Source organism: Ostrinia nubilalis, chromosome Z (genome assembly GCF_963855985.1).
Source record: "Ostrinia nubilalis chromosome Z, ilOstNubi1.1, whole genome shotgun sequence".
NCBI classification, from domain to species: Eukaryota; Metazoa; Arthropoda; class Insecta; order Lepidoptera; family Crambidae; genus Ostrinia; species Ostrinia nubilalis.
Genome location: NC_087119.1, coordinates 24,322,898 through 24,342,206, shown reverse-complemented (window position 1 = coordinate 24,342,206; position 19,309 = coordinate 24,322,898). Strand labels below are relative to the sequence as shown.

At 37.7% G+C, this 19,309-nt stretch overlaps 1 protein-coding gene across 1 annotated transcript in view; it reads right to left on the bottom strand.

The window, feature by feature from the left end:
* Nucleotides 1-19,309, bottom strand: part of LOC135087096 (laminin subunit alpha) — a 168,891-nt gene that overhangs the window by 55,250 nt on the left and 94,332 nt on the right. The window contains exons 33-39 of the mRNA XM_063981937.1: nt 17,101-17,228; nt 9,845-9,969; nt 6,489-6,662; nt 4,577-4,778; nt 2,499-2,578; nt 1,291-1,399; nt 108-222 (exon numbers count right to left, since the gene is read on the bottom strand). Coding sequence (XP_063838007.1) covers nt 108-222; nt 1,291-1,399; nt 2,499-2,578; nt 4,577-4,778; nt 6,489-6,662; nt 9,845-9,969; nt 17,101-17,228 — 933 coding nt within the window. The remainder of the gene's footprint in view (nt 1-107; nt 223-1,290; nt 1,400-2,498; nt 2,579-4,576; nt 4,779-6,488; nt 6,663-9,844; nt 9,970-17,100; nt 17,229-19,309) is intronic.

Genomic DNA, 19,309 nt, shown 5'->3' with positions numbered 1-19,309 from the left:
CTGCCACTTGATTTTAGCAATTCTGCGAGCTATGTCGGTCATTACTAGACACACCCAAAAGGTAAAATTTGCGGTGTTTTCTAAAGCTTAAAGTTATCATATGGTACCTTGAAGTCCTGCGTTTCGTTGGCGAGGCGGCGCGAGAGGTCCTCGACGGTGAATATAAGCGCGTCCGTGCACTCGTCGCATTCTAGGCAGCCCTCGTGTGGGAGCAGCACCCATCTGGAACCATTACACGACTCTAGTTAACCCAGTCATAGATAAAAATATTTTTCAATATGTACGAAATCAGTAATCAGTCAATTACACCCAGTTTTTTATTCATAGTTAAAATAACCAATTGGTTAATTTTGCCACTAATGGTTAAATATTAACAAAATGTAAACAAATAGTTAAAAAATGTACTAAAAGTTACGCTAACCATTGTTCGAAAAACATTTTTTTCTGATATTTAACCATTTGTCATTTGACATGTGTCAAAATTGACCATTGGTTATTTTAACTACGAATCAAAAAACCGGGCCTTAGTTTGAATCGTAAAATGGTGGTGTGCCACTGTATTACATACAAACAGAAAACCTTATAAAATAAACACACATACACACACTTTCATGTTCACACACTTGTGGCCTAGCACACACAGAAGAGCATAAAGTCATCGCACAGAAATCAAAATATTTTCATTAATTTCAAATGTGTATTCTTACCGTAATAAACTCTAACCCAAATAGAATCCATACCGGGAGTGGAGACACAGGCAATCTTTGCCTACATTAGACTCCAGTCTCCCACAATCTTAGTTGTAATCTAATAATAATCTAGTTGTACCAATAATCTTGTGTCTCCTCGGGGGGAAGCGCGATGCCAACAGCAAGGGTGCCCGTGGAAGATTAGCTTCGAATTAAAATCATCTTCCTTTTCCATACACAATCCATAAATAGTTTTGTTTGTCAAATACACCTACTTGTTACCGTGGTATCAATAAATAATGTAACTTTCAATCTGTTATGCTTCAACCACACCAACGCGTGCAGATCGCCATCGCCGGCGCGATCATAGGCCAATGACAGGTCGCGCGGACTGTCATGGGTCGCGCGACCTGTCATTGGGTAATGATCGCGCCGGCGATTACGATCTGCACGCCTCGGCGTGGTTGAAGTTTAATGCCTGTTTTCACCATCAATCCCTAATTTTTAAGTCACCCCTATGAAAACAAAATTCCTTTTATGTGTTACCATAGGGGTCACTTAAAAATTAGGGATTGACGGTGAATATAAGCATAAGGCTTACCTCTCTGGGCAGCGGTCGCACTTCTCGCCGATGACGCCGGGCAGACACTCGCACTGGCCCGTCGCGTTGCACATGAAGCCAACGGAATAGCCCGTGTTGCAGTTGCAGTCTGTTACAACACAATTAAAAATTATGTACAGTCACGGAATGGAAAGGTTCGTCAGTTTTCAAATTGATTCCTTCAACGAATCACGAGCACATATTACCTTTTGAAACTATGTTGCAGAATAATCTCGAGTTAGAGAAAATAATCTTTAACTGTTCGTCAGTAAAGTTCAAAATTATTCAGATCAAAGTTGTTTGACGATTTAACTTGTCAAGAAGATTATTATGATTGATAAACTAAAACCTTCTTGTTGATTCAACCTGCCATTATCTATTAAATAAATAAAAACTACATTTTGTAACATTGCACTGATGGGATAGAAAAATAAACAAGCAAAACCTTATTCGTTAGCAAACGTCATATTTATTTAAATGTTAGCAGCACTGTTTCTTGCACGGTTATGTTGGCAGGTTTGACTCTTACAGTACCTAGTGCAAGCGAAAACCGACACTAAGGTGACGAACCTTTACATTCCGCGACTGTACATAGCCCGCAGAATCGCTGAAATCAAGTGGCAGTGAGCGGGGCACATAGCTCTCAGAGCCGATGGCTGCTGGGGCAGAAAAGTTCTCGAGTGGCGACCACGAGCCGGAAGACGTAGTGTGGGCAGGCCTCCCACTAGGTGGACCGACGATCTGGTGAAGGTCGCGGGAGGTGCCTGGGATGCGGGCGGCGAAGGACCGGTCTTTGTGGAAATCCTTGAGGGAGGCTTTTGCACAGCAGTGGACGTCATTCGGCTGAAAAACCGACGGACGACAACACAATCGTCAGTAGAGGATATTAAAAACTGAGCCACTACTTTTAGCCATTTGTCTTAAAAGCTCAATAGACCCATTATTCCTGTACATAGTGTTAATTGTGAAGAATCTAAAACGTTAAAATAACGTTGTGGCCAATGAGCTGTTGTCATAGTGACATTGACGTAATGTCAATGTCACGCTAGAATCAAACGTTAGAATAGCGAGACGCGTGGAGACCACTCCGCGCGCTTTTGTGCTAAGTGATGAACTGTATTTAAATTAAGGCAATAAATGTGAAAGCTGAGTATTCAGTGTTTCATTTATAAGAAAAGATCTACCGGCCTCTAATAATAGATACTCACGGTCACATCCATCCTTAGAATAGTTCCAGTAGCCCGCAGCGCACTGCTCGCAGTGGCGGCCGGTAACTCCCTTCGCGCATCTGGATGGAATATTGTGGACGTTACAGATAAATGTTTTATGGTATAGGTGTACCAGAATCTCATGGCAAATAGGGAAAATAAACTTTGTTGAGAGCAATACTGGGGAAATTGGAATAAACGATCTTGATACTGTTTAATTTTTTACTTTTATGACTAATATTAATTAACATGAAGTACGCATATACATTTTAGGTAGGTATGTGTATGAAGAATGTTGATAAACATCGGGTTTTTAATATATAGGAAAATGTCTTGAAAAATAAATAAATCGTATATTACTTTAAGTAACTAATTTTATTATGCATCATACTTATTACCTATCACTTCAAGAACTAGAAAACGATTCTAAGAACTCCACTTGCATTTCTTGTTTTTCAATAGATGATCAAGATAAAGATGTATTGTAAATAAATTGCTCTTCCAGCATTTTTATGAGTTTTACTTATATTTATTTCAAGTTTATTTAAAAGAAAAAAATTGGAAACTTTTCCATTATTCAATCTTGCTTGATGAAATCTTTTTCAATTTTCTTTACATGGTCATAACATTTTGACCATTCTTCTATACCAATTTTTGAGATACACCTGAAAACCCCGATAAAGTAGCTATTACGTAAGAATAATATAAAAAACAAAACCCTCCTTCTGACGCAGTTGGGTAATAAACTAAATGTATCAAAACATTTTAGTTCAACTTACTGTCAACTCGACGACGCGCTTTAAAATCAAAGATTGACTTTGAATTATGCCTTATTTTACAATTCACATTGAAAACAATATGAATTGTTTGAGCTTTTTCGACTTTTACACAAAAATAACAAATAGTCAAGAAGAGATTACAAAATTTTTGCAGCGGCTGACAGATTTCATAATTTTCTTTGACAGGTGACAATAAAGCCATAGACAATTGCCATATGAAAAACACACTTTTCCAATATTTTCGTTTGCCATGAGATTCTGGTAGACCTATACTGTATGGGTTTTCAACACTTTTGCTTTGCTAAGTCGGGTCCACACCAGAAGACAAATTACGAAACGAACCCATGATTCGCGATCCAAGATCGTGGAGTGTAGACTACATTAATCAGTATGAACATGTATGGACGTGCGCACATTACTTTGATTTCGTATCGACCGATTCTTCATACAAAGTGGAAGCCAACCCAACTATTAGCCAACTAAAAGTCTTTAGTCTGCGAGTAATTCAAATTCGAAATGTTCATTCAGAGCAAAATACATATTGCGTTGAATTAAATGTTTGTATTGGTATCTAAAGTCCGGTCTGTGAGCACGTAGAATTTTGTCCAATGACCCCAAGCTACCCATCCTTATCGCTCGCGCGTAATTATATTGCTGTCGCGACTGTAGGGCCCGCAGTGAGTGTGCGAGCGCGACAGCAACATAATTACTCGCGAGCGATAAGAATGGGTAGCTTGGGGTCATTGGACAAAATTCTACGTGCTCCCAGACCAGTACGGCTAGCACGAAAAACTTTCGAGTTCGAATCGATTGCGTATTCGAATCGCCGTCAAAAGATTTAGTATGAATACTACAACAGCGCCCTTGTGAACGTGTCGTAAAGTGAACTTAGTATGAGAAATAGTTGCACGAAACTTATTTTGAGAATCAAAATTGTCATGTTATCGTTTAATTCGAAGGTTGAGTATCGAATTTTGTCGAATACACAAACGATTCGAAGACGAAAGTTGTTCATGCTAGAGGAGTCTTTCCCAAAGTGGGCGATAACGCCCCCTTGTGGGCGCTGCAGGCTTAAATGGGGGCGGTAAGAGACCCAGAAAAAAAATCGGGACGTTGTGTAGAGGCTTGGGAGGCGTCATCTACTAGGACTCTTAGACACCGACTGAGCTCGACTCTTGACCACACAAATGGGGGGGCTATAAAAAATAATTTATTCTCAAAGTGGGCAGTAGACTAAATAAGTTTGGGAACCGCTTTGCTAGAGGTATAGACTATAAAAGAGCTGATGATGATACACACTTGCACTGTCCAGTAGTCAGATCGCACTGCGAGTCCGTGGCGGCCACCGCGCAGTCGCACGAGGCGCAGCCCTGTCCGGACTCGAGCCCGTAGTGGTCGGGCGCGCATCGGTCGCAGCGCGGACCCACCACGCCCTCGCGACACACGCAAGTACCGGTGGACGGGTCGCAGCGCTCCATGCCTTGCTTGTCGCACGAGCACGCTGACAAATAAATATGTAAAGTAAATACTTTTTACTTTAAGGTCTATGACTTTGACGTTTATCAAATGAATGTCACAGTGAAAAGTCATTGTGGAAAATAATAGATAAGAAAATAGAAGAATAAATGAAGAGATAATAATAAACTTTAAATGTCGTTTCTTTTATTTTACAGGTTTGTGTATAGCCAATGAATGAGGAATTTAGTTTATTTCAATGAGTAATCTTGAATAAATCTTTTATTTTACAGAGCAACACATGTGTTTATTTTATCTCTGAGAAAGAATATATTATAAATATATTAATATCCTTGGACATTTTACACTAAGCGAAGTCCCAAACTAAGCAGCGCTTGTACCATCGGCAACAGTGTTAACTATCCATTACCTGTCATGTCGTCTCGTTCTATCGCAAAGAATCGCCATTTGATGAGAGCGAGAGCAAAAACGGAAACGGATAGTTCACAGTGTGGCCGTATGTACTATGGGCACTAGACAACGGATATAAACATACTTATATACTTTTTTTTGTAAATACATACATATTGTCGGCCGTTTGGTGTAGTGGTTCAGAAAGGACTACTATGCCAAGAGGTCCCGGGTTCGATTCCCGGCCGGGCAGAAATTGAAATGATGAATTTTAATTTCTGTGACGGGTCGGGGTGTTTTCTATGTATAATATGTATGTATTTACAAAAAAAAAGTATTTAAGTATGTTTACATCCGTCGTCTAGTACCCATAGTACAAGCTTTGCTTAGTTTGGGACTAGAGGCGCAGTTTAAAATGTCCAAGGATATTATTTATTTATTTATTATTTATATTATACATAGTAACACCCAGACCCATCACAGAAATAAAAAAATCATCATTTCAATATCTGCCCGGCCGGGAATCGAACCCGGGACCTCTCGGCATAGTAGTCCGTTCCGAACCACTACACCAAACGGCCGACATAAATAAAGATAAACAATTTCAATACTGGACACTCATCAAGACATTCAATTCAATCAATGGCAGTCATAACTTGAAAGTTTAAAATGGAGAAAATTGCTGCAACGTAACATCACTCGAGCACTGAAGCCCTATAACCTGGAAAGCAGGTGTATCCAGTGTCCCAAGCAGCGGCAAGTCTCATCAGTGTCAATAAGATGCTGCTGGAAACAACAATAGCAGTAGAGCATACCTGCGCAGTTCTTGCTGAGGATTCTCATGTCTTTTCAAAAGGACAGCGCCCTGTGTCCTCAATGCCTTTGTACCGTAGATTAAATTAAAATAAAATTCATAAAGTTCATTTATTTTTGCAAATAGGCTTTTAAAAAGCACTTTTACACGTCCCAATATTAACCCTACCACTGCTTCGTGACAATAAATGGGCCAGTGCTGAGAAGAAGCAGCGCAAGAAACTCAGTCACTATTGTCAGCCTTCTTTTCAAGAGTTTACAGTCTTTAAAATATACAAATTATAGTCGATAAGTATTGATGCGAGCTAGGTAGTTAAACATTCCAAACATTTTTATCTTTTATATAATCATCAACTTTATAGTAGCCCTTTTTCATGAAGGTGCTTTTGATTTGTGCTTTAAATTTATGAATGGGCAATTCTACAACAGTTTGTGGTAATTTATTGAAAAGTTTAAGGTTTAATACATTTCCCCAGAGTCAGATTCCCAGTGACTGTTAAATGGCGATAACACTGTTCTTTTCTGAGGGTACCTGTGCAGTTCTTGCTGAGAATGGCGTCTCCATAAAAGCCGGGTGCACACAGGTTGCAGGCCGCGCCCGCCGTGTGGTTGACGCACTTGAGGCAGTCGCCCGTGATGCTGTCGCACGAGCTTGGATCGTTAGGGTTGATGTTGCCGGAACAGTTGCACGGCTTGCAGTAGTCCCCTGCAACAGTTATATGGTTAGAGCCAAAGCACACGATGCGTTGCGGCGATACGACGTCGGATCGGTGTCGATGCGTCGTCTTAGGCCCGGTTTACACCAAGGCGGAGCAGAGAAATGTTTGAACAATCAATGAGATGTCATTCAGATTAATTGAAATTGACAGAGTTAAATCTGAGGTGGAATTGTGTAAAGCAATCGTTATCATTTGACAGTTCATAACGTACGATAAAGTCAGTTAACCAATCTGAGGTGGAATTGTGTAAGTAAAGCAATCGTTATCATTTGACAGTTCATAACATACGATTATTCTGTCAAACGCTTTGTTTAATTGACTTTATCGTACGTTATGAACTGTCAAATGATAACGATTGCTTTACTTACACAATTCCACCTCAGATTGGTTATTCAAAACATTTTTGCGCTCCTCTCCGCCTTTGTGGAAACCGATCCTTATATAGAAATATCTGTAGCATGTCACACGATGTGCTGCGGCGACGCAGCAGACTTGCATCCACCGAAGCGGTACCTACATAACAACGTTGCGGAGACGCACCGCTCGTGTGCCCGCTGATACGGCGAAATCTTTGCGGTGCGGCGCCGCAAAGCATCGTGTGCTTTAGATGTGCATGTGGATTGAGTGATCCTTGCTTCAATCTTAACAAAAATCGAGGAAGTTTTACTTAAAATATGTTAAAACATTGCGATGAAGTTTAAAAATTTGTTAAACCTAAGATAAAAATGTTATGGCCAATAAATAGGAGAACTCATACCGCACGCTTTAAGAAAACGTCAACATGTTTATTTCAGAAAATAAAGCCTTTCCACTTCTTTTTATAGTATTGAAAAATTGTTAAGAATATGTTAAAACTATTAACAAATTCAGAAATTCCTTGCACGTCCCGTTCCAAAGTTATGACGATTATTTAGGATCAATCACTCACACCGCACACGGGCCGTATGAGTGCTCTTCAAAATAATGACTTTTTATTAATAAATACGTTTTATTTCTGTTGGGAAATGTGTGCAAACTGATGAGCGAATTTGTTAAAGAATAAGTGTGACAAAACTTAAAAGCTGAAGGAAGAAATTAACCTTTATTCTTTCCTCCAATATGCCGTGTGAGTGATCCTTACTTTTACCTCTATCTGCTCATATGTAGTTCGTAGGCAGACTGAGATAGTATCTAAAATTGTTAATTGTTTTTAACAATTATTTGGCATATATTTTGCTTTTATTAAGGTCATAATTTAAGAAATATCAGGCTCAATTCTCGAGATTGTCGACAAGTAGGTATGTCTACCTCGGACAAATGATCCAGCTAGGTAGGTCCAATTTCGAGAAGGAGTTCAATCGTCGAATCCAACTCGGCTGGGCAGCGTTCGGGAAACTACGCAACATCTTTTCGTCCAAAATACCTCAATGCCTGAAGACTAGAGTGTTTAACCAATGTGTGTTACCAGTGATAACTTATGGCTCGGAAACGTGGCCTCTCACTATAGGCCGTATACAGAAGCTAAGTTGCACAGCGTGCTATGGAGACTTGGAGAGGGCTATGCTTGGTGTTTCTTTGCGAGATCGAATCAGAAATGAGGAGATCCGTAAACGAACCAAAGTCGCTGACATAGCCCAACGGATTAGCAAGCTGAAGTGGCAATGGGCAGGGCACATAGTACGCAGAACTGATGGCCGATGGGACAGAATGGTTCTGGAATGGAGGCCGTGTACCGGAAAACGTAGCGTGGGACTTCCACCTACAAGGTGGACCGACGACATCGTAAAGGTAGCAGGGAAGCGCTGGACGCAGGCCGCATTGGGGGAGGCCTATGTTCAGCAGTGGACGTCCTATGGCTGAAATGGTGGTGGTGGTGGTACATATACTGAACATGTATCATTAGAAATCAACCACGGGGGCTAAGGAGATAAAAGGAGGGTTGGAAGTTTATATTATGAAAGTCCTATGTGTTTAAAGTAAGAGAGTTGAAATTTAAAATGTATGCGCTATAGATGCTAAGAGCGGATTTTACGAAACTCCACCCCTAATGGAGTAAAACGAGGTCCACGCGTACGAAGTCGCGGGCGGCCGCTAGTTTATTTAAATAAAACCGTGAGTATCTTTCTCAATTCATATTACAAGTCAAATTTGAATTCAATCCTATAAACAATTGTAATGTTTCTTTATTTCTATCATTCAAGATGTAGGGGTAAACCACTAAAACTCGCGCTACTGCCGACCGCGGCGACGGACGCCCCCCGCGAGTTTTAGCGGAGGCCCCTAAACCTACTACATATTAGATTGCATTGGTTTTGCATTGTCACGTCTGACGAATCGGAACAGTCTCACAAAATAAAAAATCATATGTACCCTAATCAACATTTTCCTTTAGGAATCATCTAAGCCTGATATTTCTTAAATTATGACCTTAATAAAAGCAAAATATATGCCAAATAATTGTTAAAAACAATTAACAATTTTAGATACTATCTCAGTCTGCCTACGAACTACATATGAGCAGATAGAGGTAAAAGTAAGGATCACTCACACGGCATATTGGAGGAAAGAATAAAGGTTAATTTCTTCCTTCAGCTTTTAAGTTTTGTCACACTTATTCTTTAACAAATTCGCTCATCAGTTTGCACACATTTCCCAACAGAAATAAAACGTATTTATTAATAAAAAGTCATTATTTTGAAGAGCACTCATACGGCCCGTGTGCGGTGTGAGTGATCCTAAATAATCGTCATAACTTTGGAACGGGACGTGCAAGGAATTTCTGAATTTGTTAATAGTTTTAACATATTCTTAACAATTTTTCAATACTATAAAAAGAAGTGGAAAGGCTTTATTTTCTGAAATAAACATGTTGACGTTTTCTTAAAGCGTGCGGTATGAGTGCTCCTATTTATTGGCCATAACATTTTTATCTTAGGTTTAACAAATTTTTAAACTTCATCGCAATGTTTTAACATATTTTAAGTAAAACTTCCTCGATTTTTGTTAAGATTGAAGCAAGGATCACTTAATCCACATGCACATGTGCTTTAGCTCTTAGAGCTCGGAAAAGATAAAACAAAACACCTGATTGCGTAAACTGAAAAGTGATATACCCAAGTTCGCTCACTCTCATAATAATTGCTACAAAAGTGGTTGAATATGTGATAAGTGAAATATTAAGTACACTTACCGGTGTTTTCAGGCACTCCATAGTAACCAGCGGCACAGTATTCGCAACGAGCTCCGCCGTATCCCGGCTTGCAGTCGCAAGAGATCAGGGACCCGTTGTCGCTCAGGTCACAGCCAATGGCAAAGCTGGAGAAGCAAGAAACATAATGTCAAACTATTTCGATGGTTGGATAGAAAAAGAAAAACAGGCCGCTTCTATGTTAGGTGCCAAAAGGAGTCTTAAGTAAAAACATTCTACATTGTCCCGTAAGGTTTCAATTTAGACGTTTCGTGTCGGACGTTTGCCACGCGCTGGATTCGACTAAACAAGAGTAAATATTAATCTCAGAATAAATCGTCAGTTTTGACATATTTCCCATACTGAAACTGTCAGTTATACCAGGATTCTCGCATAAAAGTTTGGACGAATTACTAGAACTAAACTAAAATAAAAAGTATTTATTTTAGGCCAGGGCCCATACAATTTCAACAATAAACTAAAAGGCATCTACAGCAGTGTTTTTCAACCTTTTTTATGACACGACCCCCCGTTCACTTTTTTTTTCATTAATTTTATATTGTTACTTCAAAGATGTTGTAGAGGCCAAATGCTTGAATCCATACAATAGTTATGCATTTGCATAATTAGATTTCGGATAAATACACGCGCGCGCGGCGCCATTGAGAGCAGACCTGTTATTGCGTTCTCCGTGTTTATTTGATTTCAAATCATATAAAAAGTGAACTTATAAAGTGTTGTTATATATCACCGTGTAGGTAATAAGTTAAGCTACACAGTGGTGAAAACCGTTTCAATAAATATTAAGTGGCTGCAGAGATTTAAGCAAAAGTATTTTAAAAAATACGACCAACGTATTTAATTCTGACAACTCACTGCGCTTTGCACCGTGACCGCGCGGTGACTCATCTGCACGACGGCGACTGCGGCCGCGGCGGCCGTATACAAGAAAGCAAATCGGACACTTACACAGGAGCGGCGGACATTAAGGTATCACAATGACGGATTTTTGCGCGAAATGCAAAAAAAATATTACGGACCGGCGGTTTCTTAAATGTCTTCTTTGCAAAAAACCATACCACTTAAATTGTACTACAGTGTCAGAACAATTATTTGCCTTAAAACAGCATAAGAAAAGCTGTAATTGGAAATGTGATATATGCCTAAATAAAAGACATGAACATTGTGATAACTTACAAGTACCATCAACATCCAAAACTGCTTCTACAACAAATACATCAACTCCGCATAATAATGTTACTAAGCGCAAGAGATATGTAATAAATGTTTCTACGGACAATTCTTTTGAGTCACTACATACAGACATTTCAAATGATGACGATTCTTCCACCCTAGAAACATCAGTACTGAACAGAAGTTGCCCTGAAACGACATTTGGTACGAGAGAGGATTTAATTAAACTAAATAAAAAAATCTCTGAATTAGAAATGATGCTAAAAATAGCTGAGAATCAAATCGATGACTTGGTATTAGAAAACAGCTCCCTGAAGAAACAAATAAAAAGCTATGAACAGAAAACTGAGAGCCTGAGCCAAATATGCCGATCTACAACACAAAAAGAAAAGAAAGGAAAATGTCGAAAGAGTGTTAGTAAGACAAGATTGGACTTTACACGGGTACATCATAGTCAAGATGAAGATCACCCAAAGACCTCTTCAGATCTTGTTCAAGAGAAGAATATACTCCCGATAGTTGAAACCCCCATCAAGAAAAACTCAAATCAAAACAATGTCAACGTCTCAACACCCGTTCCACTTGGAAAAGAAGCTATAACAAAACATAAAATTGTTATACTTGGAGATGAGCAAGCACTTGGTTTATCGAGTAAATTATTGAAATATAGGTCAAAGAGTTGGAATGATAAATACGAACCGTCTGCATTTGTCAAACCGAATGCTTCTTCATCGGAAATTTTAAGTGACTGTATCAGTGTTCAGCAAGGTCTAACTGCCTCTGACTATGTCATAATTTGTACAGGTAGCCATGATACAAATCCAAAAGTGTTAATTAAAAATATCTGTATCGCATTGTACGAGTTACGAAACACAAATGTTATAATTTTGCCTACAAATTATAGTCAATATCTTAATGAAACGAAACTGAATAATGATGTAAAACTATTAGCTGATGATTTTTCTAACTGTACTGTTATCAATGTGGACCAAGTGAATATGAGTCATTCCCGATTTCTTCATCTAATGTGTATAAAAGTTAATGTTGCTATTGACTTTCCCGTTTATGAGTCTTGTTACTTAAAACAAACAGGGAGATTAATTATAAGATCTACTCAATCGCCCGGCAACGATGTGACAAAAAAACTAACGTCAAAAGATGGACCTGGCACTATCCCTTACTATTTCAAAATAATGCAGACCACTCAAGGTAGTACTGTGCATCCCTCACCTCAAATCAATAACAATGGCGCAAATATCTGTCTTTTTCGAGACCCCTGATAGAAATCTGCGTATTTTACATCAAAACATTGCAGGCGCAATTTCAAAACAAGATATATTGGAACTTACCATCGATGAATTGGGTCATTCGGGGCGTGAACCGGATGTCATTTGTCTAACGGAAACCTTTTTGAAGTCTGGATGTGAACAAAATTTACGCTTAACTAAATATGATATGGTTTCATTCTACTCTAGAAATAAAAAAAGGGGAGGAGTTTGTATACTATTAAAACGTGGTCAAATGTTCAAGCGCATTGATAAAATCAATAATTTAGCAATAACCAATACTTTTGAGTGCTGTGGTATTGAAATCACTAATTATAACCTAATTGTAGTTTGCATATATAGGACTCCTATGTCTAACATTGATAATTTCTTCAAATTACTACAGATAATGCTACATAATCTATCACGCAGAACAAACAAAAAGGTAGTGATCGTAGGGGACCTCAATATTAATACTTTGGTTAAAACTAAGTCCTCCGCTACTTTAACCGACTTGACCAAAAATTATAATCTAAAACTACACATAACGACCCCAACAAGAATCAATTCATGTATTGATCATATTATAAGCAATATCGACGAAGCTGAAGGCACAGTATTGCCATTGGGTCTATCTGACCATGAAACAGCACAAATGCTTTCATTTCAAGTAGAACGTAAACAAGAACTACAAAAAACATGGTGGTTTGCCAAAAAAGAATACTCTGACGAAAACATTATTAAATTTAAAAACTGTTTAAAAAAATTATCCTTTTCTGACGTATACATGGAAGCTGATCTTAATATAGCATTTCGTAAATTCAGCGGAATATTTAAATTGTTTTATGATTTGTGCTTCCCTGTGAAAAATATTAAAATGAATAGAGAATCTAAAACTAGATGGATCTCAAAAGGTTTGAAGTTATGTTCCAAAAAAAAAAGATATTTACGGTTTAAATACTATAAAAACAAATCCGAAATTAACAAGAAAAATTATGAATTATATTCACGATTACTTAGGAAATGCATAGTCGCTTCACAAAAAATAGTAAATAATAAACGTATGGAAAACTCTCGTAGTTCCTGTAGGGCGGCATGGAACATTATCAAAGATGATGCACCAAGCCCTCCTAAGTGCATTAATGAAATCAAATGTGAAAAAACAAATCACACCCTGACGGACCCAACCGTAATAGCTAAAGCCTTTAATGAATATCTCTTAGATCTGACAGATAAAGCTGCGATGACCGAACCCAAACTTACACTCACCAATAGTTGTAATAATACAATTTTTTTAAAGCCAGTTTCCGTCACAGAGGTAAAAAACATCATCTTATCGCTTAATAACACCAACGCTGAAGGTGACGATGAGATATCGACAAAAGTTGTGAAAGCGTGTAGGGACGAGTTAAGCGATATACTAACATATCTCATAAACCTCTCTCTCGAATCAGGAGTGTTTCCAGCGCAGCTCAAAAGGTCTATAGTGAAGCCTCTGTATAAAAAGGGTGACAAGAGTATTATAGGAAATTACAGACCAATTGCCATCATTTCAGTTTTTTCAAAGGTTTATGAAAAAGCAATGCATAAGCGACTAAACGATTTCTTCGTTAAGAATTATATAATTAAAGAACAACAATTTGGTTTTCAAAAATATAAGTCTACCACTCTAGCCGGTTTTACTCTTGTACACAATATCTTACTAAGCATAGACAAAAAACATTTAACATCAGTCTTATATTTTGACATGACTAAAGCGTTTGATTTTGTGTCTCATGATATTTTACTATACAGGGTGACTGGAACTGAACCCGCCATAGCTAATGCGCGTATAGAGGAGGTCATTTGCTAATTATTGAACCTTACTTTCTATGGCTAAAGTTTTCTAGTTTAGTAGATATGTCAATTTTTATACTTTTTTCAGATTTTTCCGAAATTTGACCTAAAAACTGCTTCAATTTTTTTTCTCGCGTGATTTCAACAGTTTTTTTTATTTGATATTAATATCGAATATGTCTTTATTCACATAAAATAAATTTCTGATCCAGATAATGATTGAATATCTAGTTACGAGCCGCCAAAGTCTAACAAAAGTACAAACCACGATAAAATATTTTACTTCGAATTCGATTTAAAAAACAATTAATGGTGATAATGGATTGCCAATAATCTTAAAAATATCTCTAGCTTCTCTTCTTTCTAATGTTATATCACACGTTGTAATTAGATATTGAAATTTGTCAAAAAGTCAAAGTTTATGGAAGAAAATGGAGTAATAATACAAAAATTATCCATACAAAGTTGATTTTGAATTTTTTTAAACTCTGTTCTTCATAATGTGATTATTATTTATAAATTCATTTTTCAAAAAACACACAAAAATAGTTATGAAAAGGAGTATAGCAGAAAATATGAGATGTTTGAAGAAACTTTGTATGGATAATTTTCGTATTATTACTCCATTTTCTTCCATAAACTTTGAATATTTAATAAATTTCAATATTTTATTACTACGTGTGATATATCATTGGAAAGAAGAGAAGGTAGAGATATTTTTAAGATCATTGGCAATCCATTATCACCATTATCTTTTTTTTAAATCGAATTGGAACTTGAATTTTTTATCGTGGTGTGTACTTTTGTTGAACTTTGGCGGCTCGTGACTAGTTATTCAATCATTATCTGGATCTGAAATTTATTTTATTTGACTAAAGGTTTATTCGATATTAGTATCAAATAAAAAAATCGGTTAAAATCATGCGAGAAAAAAAATTTAAGCAGTTTTTAGGTCAAATTTCGGTAAAATCTGAAAAAAGTATAAAAATTGACATATCCCCTAAACTAGAAAACTTTAGTCATATAAAGTAAGGTTCAATAATTAGCAAATGACCTCCTCAATACGCGTATTAGCTATGGCGGGTTCAGTTCCAGTCACCCTGTATAAAATGGAACACAGTGGCATTAAAGGTAGGGCTTTAGATTGGATTAAATCGTACTTGTCTGACAGAGAACAGTGTGTAGAGGTCACCAAGTTAAATAGTAAACAGGTAGTCACTAATTTCAAATCTGATTATAAAATAAATAAGTACGGTGTACCTCAAGGTAGCGTTTTGGGTCCTCTATTGTTTCTGATATACATAAATGACATTACAGAAGTAACACCACATCAGACAATTTTGTATGCAGATGACATATCTATAATAGTAAAGACTGAAAAATATTCATTAATAAATCATTTATGTGACATACATGACACAATTGATGTAATAGTGACATGGCTTAATGCCAATAATTTGAATGTTAACTTGACCAAAACAAAAATAATGAATTTTAATAAATTAAATGACTTGAATATAAATTTTTGTAATAATATTATTGACGAGGTAAAAAATATAAAATTCTTAGGTATAACAATAGATAGCAACCTAAACTGGAAAATTCATATCGAGGAATTATGTAAAAAAATAAACAAATTTGTATATGCCCTTAGTCGGCTTAGAAGAACAACGTCGCAGCACACTGCCTTACTAGCCTACCATGGGTATGTTGGCTCTGTTCTTAGATACGGCATTATTATATGGGGTCATGGTGTCGAATTGAATAAGGTTTTTGTTACACAAAAGAAATGCATCAGGGCGATCTGTTTGGCACATCCATTGCAAAGCTGTAGAACCTTGTTTAAAAAATTGAATGTTCTGCCTTTGCCATCTTTATACATTTATGAAATGTCTTGTTTTGTGAAACAACATATGCATTATTTTAAAAGGGCTGCAGAGATATACCCCAGGAACACTAGAGATCCTGATAGGCTGGTGCATGCTTTTGCGCCGAGAACAACATTGTTCCAAAAAAATTGTTACTCTATGGGCATCAAAATATATAATAGGTTGCCATCGAACATTAAACTCCTTCCACTAAAAGACTTTAAGAAGGAGTTACATACCTGGTTGTTACAAAAAACCTTTTACTCTGTAACTGAATATGAAAATCATGACTGTAATTGATTGTAATCTTGTTTTCTTTATTGCATGCTAAGATGTATTTAGCGAAACATGGACTTTATTTTATGTATATTTGACCATCATTATGTTACCTGTTTTTGGCAAATAAATAAATTTGAATTTGAATTTGAATTTACAAAATTAAGTTATGTATTTTTACATCGGTATCTTTATAACTTAATTGACATTTTTTACTTGGGTAGTTTTGACGACCTTTCGCGACATCCCTTTAGAGGCTTCGCGACCCACAGGTTGAAAAACACTGATCTACACGTTTGTTAGTCGTATACCTCGAAATCAAAAAATCCTTGTAGCTTTTCACCTATTCGCATTTTGCCGCGATAGCGTTTTTTGTTGTAGCGTGTAATATTGGTAGTATATTTTGTTACTAGCATATATTTTCAACAGATTTTTACAACAGTAGCAAATTTTGATGTAGCATGTATTATCAATAGCCTATTTATTAAGACGCATAATATTTTGAATAGATTTTTACAACAGTAGCAAATTAGGTAGGTAGGTAGGTATAGTGCTTAAAGGAAATATCGCGATATGTAGGTAATAACGCATTACAAACAAATATCTATCAAGGTGAAACGCGACTACAGTGAAGACAGGCAGGAAAGTAAATCTACTATGAATTTTTTAGACAATTGTAATTAGCGATCAAAAATTATACTACAAGAATAAAAATCTATTCAGCAATCTTGATATCGCGGCGAAATGCGAATAGGTGAAAAGCTACAAGGATTTTTTGATTTCGAGGTATACGACTAACAAACGGATCCACAGCACTTACTTGTTGGAGGAGGTAGGCATGGGGCAGGCACAGATGAGGCAGTCGCGCGGCGTGCCCACCGTGGCGTCGCCGTGGTACCCCGGGACGCACTGCTCACAGTGGTCACCCATCGTGTGGTGGCCGCAGTCCTGCAAAATAATCCCAACTAATATTATAAATGCGAAAGTAACTCTGTCTGTCTGTCTGTCTGTTACGCTTTCCCGCTTAAACCTCGCAACCGATTTTGATGAAATTTGGCATAGAGATAGTTTGAGTCCCGGGAAAGAACATAGGATAGTTTTTATCCCGGTTTTTGAAACAGGGACGCGCGCGATAAAGTTTTTCTGTGACAGACAAAATTCCACGCGGGCGAAGCCGCGGGCGGAAAGCTAGTAATAAATAAATAATAAATATCCTTGGACATTTTAAATAAATAAATAAATAAACCTTTATTGTCACCATAACAAAAAAAAATACAGCTTTAACACAACTTAACAATTAAAAATAAGGTGACAAGGGCATCCGGCTCAGCGTAAGCTGTACGGCACTAGGTCCATGCAGCGCTGGTTTTCAGCCGGTGCCAGTCTCCTGCACAGTAATACAGCGTACATAGGTAGGTGCAGGTTTACACTGCGCTTCTAGTCCCAAACTAAGCAAAGCTTGTACTATGGGTACTAGACAACGGATTAAACATACTTAAATACTTTTTTTTTTGTAAATAAATACTTATTATACATAGAAAACACCCAGTCCAATACAAACAAATATGTTCATGCACACAAATGTTTGTACTGTGCGGGAATCGAACCCGCAACCTCCGGAATACTAGTCCGTTTCGAACCACTACACCAAACGGCCGACAAGAATACATTGCATATTGCAGGGGTGGCCAACTTGATTAAACATAAGATCTACTGTTTACTAACGAAACCCTGGGCGATCTGCCACTTACATACTTCTTGAAATCTTAAATGAAACAGCATAGTTTAGTACACAATCATGTAGTATTTTTTGCCTTGCCACGATCGACTGGACTAATAGTCGCATTCGACCGGTTGGCCACCCCTGGCATATTGTAATGATTTTCTATGTGACTGGAGCGGAAACAGCTTGCACATTTTACGGATTTATCACCCGTATTCACAAACATTACTATGAGATCTCACAGTGCGCGTGGACGCACAGGGTGACACACGAATCAATCACAGAGCTCTATTCAACGCTGTGGGTGGACGTCCTCTGCTACGCTTTCCGGTACGTGGCCTCTCCTCCAGAGGTGCAATTGTGTAAAGCAATTGTATTCATTTGAGAGTTCAAAACGTACTCTATATTCTGTCAAACGCTTTGTTACACAGATTTTATCATACGTTTTACGCATCTCTGAATACTCCAAAATATTCACGTCGAGAGATTATAATTTCAGAGCTGTGGATTACATAAAAAGCTACGACAAGATAATGCTTTAGTGGCATCCTTCTGGTGAGCACACTATTGCTGGCGATGCTTGGTTTTTTTTCTGTTTATGTACTCACCAGCTAGTAGCCCGCGGCGCATTGCTTGCACGACAGCCCGCGGTCACGGTAATACTATCTAAAGCCTGGTCCGTGAGCACGTAGAATCCCGTCCAATGAACCCAAGCTACCCATCCTTATCGCTCGCGCGTAATTATATTGCTGTCGCGACTGTGCGACGCGCGCCCGCAGTGAGTGTGCGAGCGCGACAGCAACAAAATTACGTGCGAGCGACAAGGATGGGCAGCTTGGGGTCATTGGACGGGATTCTACGTGTAGTCCAGTCATTTAAGCTTAAATTAGGCAAGAATCTCGGAATTCGAGATACCCAGCTGTAAGTCTGTAAATACTTGTATATTGACACCCTAAAAGTTGTCTCAAAACCTACATATGGTAGGGTAGGGTGTAAGCAACTATTAAATTTTAAGGTCAAAGGTCACAAAAATCGGTTTTTTGCGCTTTTTTTGGAAATATCTCATTTCCTATGGGTTTTTTGCTATTTGTATTTATTATCAATATTGTAGAATACTAAATTCTCTACAAATTTTGTTCAAAAAAAATTTCTATACGGTGAACCGTTTTCGAGATAGAGGGCGGCCGCTAGTACTTATAATAAATCTGTAGAGGTCAATTCTATACATAAAATATATTTTCAAAATAACTATCAGGGGGTGATTAGTGATCGATACTGATGCCAAAATGCAATCAGTAAAATTTTT